Consider the following 8,781-nt stretch of genomic DNA (forward strand, 5'->3'; position numbering starts at 1 on the left):
TAAATGTCCATTGCTGCAGATTATTTCTTGTTCTACCTTCAGTGGACAAGGAGAAAAATTGATTACACTCCTCTTGGTACAACCCTTAACATGTTTGAAGACTGTTATCAGGTCTCTCCTCAAGTCTTATTTTTTCAAGATTACACACCCCAGTTTTTTAACCTCTCCTGACAGCTCAGCTTTTCTAAACATTTTATCATTTTTGTTGCTTCCCTCTCTCCTGTTTGTCCACATCTTTCTTAAACTGTGGCACCCAAAACTGGACACTACTCCAGCTGAGGCCTTTCCAGTGCCAAGTAGAGTGGGACAGCTATCTCCTTTGTCTTACACATGACTTTTCTCTTAATACACTCCCAGAACATTAACATTTTTCACAACTTCATCATGTTGTTGGCTCATGTTCAAATTGTGATCCACTATAGCTCCCAAATCATTTTCAGCCATTCTACTATCTAGCCAGTTATTCCCCATTTTGTAGTTGTGCATTTGATTTTTCCTTCCTAAGGGCAGTACTTTGCATTTGTCATTACTGAATTTCATCTTGTGGATTTCAAACCAAGTTTCCAATTTATCAAGGTCATTTTGAATTCTAATTCTGTCCTCCAAAGTGTTTGTAACACCTCCCACCTTGGTGTCATCCGCAAATTTTATAAGCACATTCTCCAAGTCATTAATGAAAATATTGAACAGTACCAAGCCCAGGAGAGACCCCAGTGGGACTCCACTAGATGTGTACGCTCAGTGTGACAGTGAATCGTTGATAACTAGTTGGGATTTTCAAACAGTTGTGTACCCATCTTATAGTAATAAAAATTTATAGTAATATAGTATAATGGACCATACAGTCAGTTTCCTTGTTTGTCTTGGTCTTTCACACAGCAACAAGAAATTGTAAATAATTAATCATTAATAAAAAATTAGTGTGTAGTAATTGTTGGCGTCCGTGGATACTGATCCTTCCTGTGTGACCGGTTTTGTTAACCGCCCACTAATGGCATGTGACAGGAGCCAGGAAATAAAATTAGCTTCTTATCTGCATTCCTCTTGTTATAACATGATGATTAAAATCATAAAAATTGGCAGGGGCACTTGGGAGCAGGTGAAACTGCTTTTAATTATTTTTATTATTTTAACCAGCTAGATTTTAAGTTGATGGTGTCCCTTTAATGTTTAGGGTCTACTTTGAGGTTGTTGGGTGAAAAGTGCTAATGTACATGCAAAGTTTGTTTTTCTTTTTTTACTTTATAGTACATTTATTTAAACCTTTTTGTCTTTCTTTGTTATAGGTGCTGCTATTACATCATCTTCTTCTTCGTCACCTTCCTCCAGTTCCATTACAGCTGCAGTTATGTTAACTTTAGCAGAACCATCTATGTCAAGTTCATCACAAAATGGGATGTCAGTTGAGTGCAGGTGACAGCAGGACTTGCCAAAGCACTTTGCACTTAATGGCTACTGAAGGCCACTTTTTTATACTGCACGGTGGCACAAAATTCAGACAAGCACTATTTTGTATTTAAAAACTGTTTCTTGACAAGCTAACTTGCACTTAAGTGCACTTTTATGAAGAAAAAGTACAACAAACTGCTTTTCCTCAAGCAATAATTGTTTCCAACTTGTCTGGGAATTGTATGTCTAGTGACTCGAAGGCCTTCCACTGTGGCAAATGGAGAGGCTGTTCACTGCCTGTAGAGACAGTACAGTAAGCATACAGTTGTTGAGTGGGCCTAATTAATGTGTTACGGCTTACTGTACATGTATTCCCTGGTATTTTGTTAAAGCTGGAACATTTGATATTTTTCCATTTATTTATGACAAATATTGAACCTATTTTCATTTGTACAAGCAAATTGTTTTTTAACTTCTAAGTCAACTCATAGTGGCTTTAATTGTATAAGTCAAGCACATGTATTAAATTCAAAACCTGCAGTTAATAGGATGTTTGACATCAGTCCTGATAACCAAATATGAGGATTCTCTTTTAAAAAGACTGACTAATGTTTACAGGTTTGAATTAGGCTAAATAGGTTACTATGGATTTTAATAACCCATTAATTGGAATGGAACTACTGTACTTTGCCATTTTTCTATGAATCAGTATTTTTTTTAATTTTGATAAAATACATTATTGCAAAAGGAAGAAAATGGCTAGCAAACTGTATTAAATCTTAAACAATGTATAAAGATTGTATTTAGCCAGTTTAAAGTGTATATTTATTCATAATGGATTATAACACTTATATTTTTGTGTTTTCTTGTAAATGTTTCTTTTCCCTTAAGGCAACAAATATTTCATTTGTAATGCTTATTTTATTATGAGCTGCAACTGAGAGGACTTCAAGAAGGAAAAAGCTGTGTTAATATAGTTTGTGGTTCCTGATATGAACACTGCCACAAAAGGATAGTTGTTTTTAATATAAATAGCTAGCTGAGTGTTAGACTTTTTTTTTTTAAATGCCTTGTACAAAATCCAAAACCAACTCAAAACTGTTTTCACAAGTATTGATTTTATGTTGTATGAATCCCAAGCTCTCTCCTGTTAATTATACATCTTTGTAAGACATTTGTATATTGCGGAAGTGTTCATTCAAGCTATTTAATACCTGGCACTGTTAATACACAGTACTTTATTGTACAGATTGTTTTACTGTTTTAATTGTAGTTCTGTGTACTTCTTTTGGCTGGGGAAAAAGGGGGCTGGCATGTTTTTCTTTGTTTTTTGGCAATACAACATGTAATTTCAAAAGGTTTTGTTTGTAGATGCTAGAGTGTCAGAATCCTTTACATTCAACTTTTCTAAGAAAAGCGTTTTCAGTCTTCGTAGTGTGTGCTTACAGTAACTGATTTTATTGAAAATGGTTTCAAAGTATTCAGATTTGTACAGGACTGTAAAAATGTGTTGACAAACATTGAAGGAAAAGCTAATAGAAAAAAGCTATAAAATATATATTAGGTTCTGCAGACAATGGACAATTATGTAATATATTGTACAAATGTAAGCAAAGGCCTCTGAAATAAAATGCCATAGTTTGTGAATACCTGATTTTGTTTCTAACAGTTTAATTAAGTAATTTTAATGTGTTCATTTAAATGACACCAGACTGTAGAATCAGTTACGCTAATTGTATTGGTTGTGTTCCAAGAAATAAATATATAAGGAATAATTTTGAGAAAAATATACTGGGCCAAATTCTCCTCTCAATTTGGCTAAATTCATCCTCTACACAGTTATGCTGTGGATGAAATTTTGTACATTGACATAAATGAGGTTACATGAGTATAATTAAAGACAGAATTTGATCCACTTTAATTCAGTTAGTTTGAAAATGTGAAAGAAAAGATGCTTAAAGTATTTGTTGACCTCTAATATCTGTTGGCCAAGTTCAGATGAGGTGAAAGCAAAACTCCAGTGAAATAACTGGAAATGTTCCTGCTTATACCTGGTCTAAATTTGGCCCTATGCATACAGACTTCACTCATCTGATTGAAATGCTATTGCATGTTCAAACTAATAGATAACAAGTAATTAATGTGCAATTTAGCAAGACTTGACTATTGTAATTAATAGCATTCTGCTATCTTAGGCCCTGATCCTCCAAACACATAGGCAAATGCTTAACTTTAGGACCATGAGAAATCCCATAGATTTAAATGACTTAACTGACTAGTCATAGTAGTAAAGTTAAGCCATGTGCCTAAGCGTTTTCCCCTCAACAGATGTAACTTTCATTGGTTTAATTGGGAATTGCTCCTGTGGAACAGAGGGCAAAGTTCAGTCACTGGAGTATGCTTCTGAATCTGCTTTTTGACCAAATAGCTCTTATTCCAATAAAACTCTTACTGGCTTTAGTAGTAGTCTGTCTCAGTAAACAGGACAGGAGTCTATCCATCCTGTATCTTTTGTCTAATTGCCTCCTCGTTATCTCCCTTCCTAACCCAGAATCTCCCCCCAGAAATCTGATTTTAGTTTATGGAAGCTTTCTAACTATAAGAATTGTTTGCTTCTTGAAAGTGGAGAGGGGAGCTAGAAATCACCCACTTTTCATTAAGGGTGAATGATACTGTCATTAACAGTAGAATAGTATTGCAGGCAGCCATGCCTTCTAATGCAGATGTTATCCCTTTCTTTACTGTATTTATTCCCATGTGAGTTAATGAATAATTTCAGTATTATAAATTGCTCTAGAGGTGTTAGAGTAAAGTTCGATTCTGAAAAGTGATTATAAACGGTACTCTGCAGCTCTCTCTGTATCTCACTGATTCCAAGAAAAAAGTGTTTACCTGTCACGCCTTTGATTTGAACTTCCTAGATTCTTGGAGTCATTTGAGCTTTTTCCTTCCCTCATATCACAAGTAATAAAGATTCTTCTTCAGCTGCTTGTCCATATACATTCCCAACTGCTAGAGATCCGAATCTTTTGACGTGCAGTTTCTGTTGGGCTGCGGCTGTGCCCTGAGTGCCCTTGCACCCTTCCCACCCCCTTCCACCCAGCAAATGGCATAAAGGGAGGAATGGGCCAGCTGATCTACAGTTCCTTCCTACTGCCCATGACTGCGAGATGGAACTGAGAGTAGTGTCCCTATCCTTTTCACATTTGTGATTCCAAAACAAAAATGTGGATACAGAGTTACCAATTTGGTGTAGACTTCTACTTAGGTTAAGATTCGAGCTGGGCACGGTTTTTCAACTGAAACTTTTTTTTGTCAAAAAATGCAGATTTGGATTGACAAATCATTTTGTAAATTTGTGTAGAATTTGGCAAACTGTCAGAAAAAATATTGGAATTGTCAAAATGAACCATTGAATTGAAATATGAACCATTTTGACTTTTTTTTTTTTTTTTGTAAAGAATTTTTTTTTATTTTTGGGGGCTAGACTCCCAAGAGAGACTTAAAAGTGCGAGTCACAAAACCCAGGAGGAGGAGGTGCCCCTGCCTTCTACGAATAGCTCAGTGATTAGGGTACTCACCTGCGATGTGGGAGACCCAGATTTTAATCCCCATTCTGGAGCAGGGACTGGAACCCAGTTGTTCCCTGCCCACGTGAGTGCTCTAACCACTAGGCTATATTGTCAATCTCTCACTCTGGCCGAGTTAATGTATAATTATTAAACAAGTGGAACAGCTTCAACAGGAGAGATTCCTCCTTGGCTTTGAGATTTGTGCCTAAACCCTGTCATTTCCAAATTTCCTTTGCCTTTGTTAAATAGTGCCCAAAATCAAAATGAAATGTTTTGTTTATATTGAATTAAACATTCTGTCCAACCCAATACATTTTTTCAACTGTTTTAAATTTTTGGCAAATCAAAAATAAATTTGGGTTGACCAAACTTCTTTATTCATTGGGGAATTGCCAGTGAAACAAAAATGTTTTATTTTCTAGCCAATTCATGGCCTTGTCATTTACACAACTATTTGTCATAAATTAATTTGGTTGAGAAACTTCCATGAGAATACAGATGCTGTAGGAAGGCAAGTTCAGCCCCGTATTTGGAGACTCCAGAAGTAGAGAGCAGAATTTTCTATTCATTTTGATCATGGAGTTATTCTTGAATTTTGGTTTTGACCTACAAAATCTCATTCTAAAAAGTGAATCCTTGAGCCTAAGCCCTGGTCTACACTTACCTGGAGATTCAGCGGCAGTCAACAGGAGTTACGCAAGCTGCGCAGAGTAGTTTGTGTAACTCCCATCAACTGCTGTACTTCCGTTCTGCGCGGTGTCTTCACTGCACTGCGCCGTTTGAGGAGGTGGTTTTACTACATCGGCTTCCTCATCAATTGAGCGGGTCTACCCTGACCGCTCAATCGATCCAGAAAGATCGATCTGACAGTGGCGACTTGGCCGCCGTCCGTGTAGACATACCCTAAGATAACCCAGCAGTTCATGGATCTGAGAAAATATGACAGTGCAGCTCAATCCTTTTTCATATACAAAGGAAAACATTCTGTAGCATAATCCCCCAAAATTCTGGTGTAACAAACTTCTTTTCTGAGTTTCCTACAGTTCTAGATCTCAATATCTCCTTGAAAAGAAAGATTTCTTCTTCCCCTGTAATATGATACAATGTAATATAATAAGAACTGTTTATTCAAAATGATATTACTACTATATTAGCAAACACCAATGACATAGTTAGGCATCTTAATGTTCCTATGAAGAACTAGGGCCATGATTTTTAAAAATGAGTAAATATTTTGGTTCAGAGAGGTAGCCGTGTTAGTCTGTATACAGCAAAAACAACATGAGTCCTGTAGCACCTTAAAGACTAACAAATTTCTGCAGGCATAAGCTTTCATGCATCTGACTAAGTGGGTTGCAGCCCATGAAAGCTTATGCCTGCAGAGAAATGTGTTAAGTCTTTAAGGTACTACAGGACTCTCGTTATATTGCTTCAGGTTCTGGGTGCCCCGTTTGACACCTTGAAGGAGCTTGATTTTTGGAAACTTCTGAACACCCACTCTCTGAAAATCTACCTCCTTTAAGGTGTGCCAGGTTGAGCACCCAAAATTACTAAACTTTTAATTGTAGGCTGAGAAGCAATTTTTTTTCCTGAACTGCAATACTTTTCAACTGGTTCCCACAACAGAGCTGCCTAAATACAGTGGATTTAGTCCCTTGATGATAGCCCTGGCCTATGGAAAACCTTGGCTGCCATAGAGCTGCAGTAGAGGCTCCTAATCAACCTCATCTTCGCTTCTCTAGCACAGAGGGCAGGGCTAGGGCAGGAATGTTCCATTGGCAACTAGCACAAGAGACCGCATCCTAAGATTTGTTCTAACTTGCAGCAAGGGTGTGGAACAAGACTAACACCTGGATAACCCCACAATCAGGGGAATGTCACCTTAGAGTCAACTCTGCATGCCTGTAGCTCACACCAGCTATACTGTATAATCTTCCAAGGCCCATCTTTTCTATGTGCTTGCTATCTATACTATATATGCAGGTGACACTTGCTTATATTTTGTATATTTTTAGATGATTCAAATTCCTTTACTATAGTTAGGCTTGGCTGAATTGTTTTTTTTAAATAATTTTGACATCTTTATTTTTAAGCATTTTTTTAGATTCTCAATTTAAAATGTCGTGCAAAATTATGGGGGGGACGGACAATTATCTAATGACAGATGTTGAGATTCAACAAGTTAAAGCTTTATAGCTTAAAACACAATTTGTCATTAGGTCAAAATATACAAAATAATATCCTTAAATCAAACTCAGAATGAATTCTCAAGGAGCATTTTCTTTCTTTGCCTAGATGTACATTTCAATTATTGATACACCTATCATTGGCTTGTGTTTATGGCAAAACTGACATTTACCAATAAAAATCTAATCTTTTTTCGTATATATATCCAAATCTAAATCTAGTGTACATAGCAAGTACAGAAAATGTAATGTATTTGTGCAAAGGAAATGAAGTTTGTATGTAACTGACTACTGTGCCCCCTCTGTTCATTTCTAGGAGGTGAGTTTTTGTGTTATGGTGAGGGATCTGATATAAAGCAAATGTGTACAGGCAGACTGAGAGAAGAGGACTTGTACTTACTGTATATCTGATCATCTTGTAATGAAGAGCCCTATTAAGAGAAAGCAGGTTGCCATCATCTCGAAATGGGAACCATATCTAACGTTCCTTCATTCATTGGGTGCCAATGATTTAATAAAAATGTTTTAACACCTTAGGCTATTTGTAATAATGTGAATACTGTTTGAATTTCCAGGAATATTTTTCTCAAGTGCCAAACAAATGAATTTTCAAATAAAATGATCAGAAATTAACATAACTCACACCAATCAAAACATGACTGAGAATGGGACTGGTCCTCTGTGTCTGAAGACAGATGTTAGTGACAGGTTGCAATGTTTCTTTTTACAGTTCATTCTCGAAGGACGTCTCATTACAGTACTCTTATTTTCCATGTCTAGTGTGTATTTGAGAGTTTTGTTCCACACACAAATGCAGGATCATCCTTCTTTACCCAGACTCCAGTTCTAGAGTAGCTGACAGGCTGAGAGAAGCGCCTGAATGAGTGGAATAGCTTTGTCCAGGGTGGCAAAGACAGTGAATCAGGCCCTCAGCCTCCTGGCCAACCCCAGATTGCTCAGTAGCGCATGCTGCCTTGTGTTAAAGGGGCTTTTACCAGAGCCACACAGCTCCTACGCATGTCAAAGTGGGCAGAAATTTTTAACAAACCAATGGAGAACCAAATAAAACACAGCCACTAAACAGTGAAAGGAAATCCCTCCCACCCCCACCCCCTGCTGCTATGGCCATGCCTGGTGTTGGTTTCATCCCTTAGGACAGGGAGAATTCTCCGCTGCATTGTGTGCCTTCCTCTGCTGGGCCATCTCAGGAGGTGGCATAAGATGGGCCGGGCTCTCCCACAGGCTGCTCTAGCAGACAGATCCATGCATGCCCAGCGCAGTCTCAGCCACTGCTGCAGTGCTCGGTGCTGGACAGGCTGGGTACTGCGTCAGCCAGAACAGCCTGAGGTGGGTCTTCCTGCCGTGAATCTCCACTAAAGAGAACAGCCCCTGAGGGATGAGGCAGAGACCCTGCTCTGGCAGAAGCAGCTTCCCCGCACAGACTAGTGGAGTCAGGACAGTCCTTGGATGCACAGCGCTCCCCATTGGGGGGGGAGGTGGGTGAGAGCCCCATGCACTGGCACTGCTAGGCACCCTCCTGGCAGAGGGGTCTCCACACCCCACAGTGAGGGGGCCGCTGGCAGAGCCCAGCAGCACCAGGGGACAGACATGCAGCCAGGGCCAGATTTCCAATT

General features: G+C 38.4%; 1 protein-coding gene across 4 annotated transcripts in view; it reads left to right on the forward strand.

Moving 5' to 3' along the window:
* ARID4B (AT-rich interaction domain 4B) overlaps window positions 1–3,043 on the forward strand; it is a 126,909-nt gene extending 123,866 nt beyond the window's left edge. For all 4 annotated transcript variants that reach the window (XM_067535979.1, XM_067535980.1, XM_067535981.1 and 1 more), the window contains one exon: window positions 1,287–3,043. In XM_067535979.1, the coding sequence (XP_067392080.1) occupies window positions 1,287–1,417 (131 nt within the window). In that variant the 3' untranslated portion in view covers window positions 1,418–3,043. The remainder of the gene's footprint in view (window positions 1–1,286) is intronic.
* Window positions 3,044–8,781: the final 5,738 nt, after the last annotated feature.

The sequence above is a fragment of the Emydura macquarii genome, unplaced genomic scaffold (genome assembly GCF_026122565.2).
Source record: "Emydura macquarii macquarii isolate MOO-44397 ecotype Brisbane River unplaced genomic scaffold, CSIRO-AGI_Emac_v2 contig_3517, whole genome shotgun sequence".
Taxonomy (NCBI): domain Eukaryota; kingdom Metazoa; phylum Chordata; order Testudines; family Chelidae; genus Emydura; species Emydura macquarii.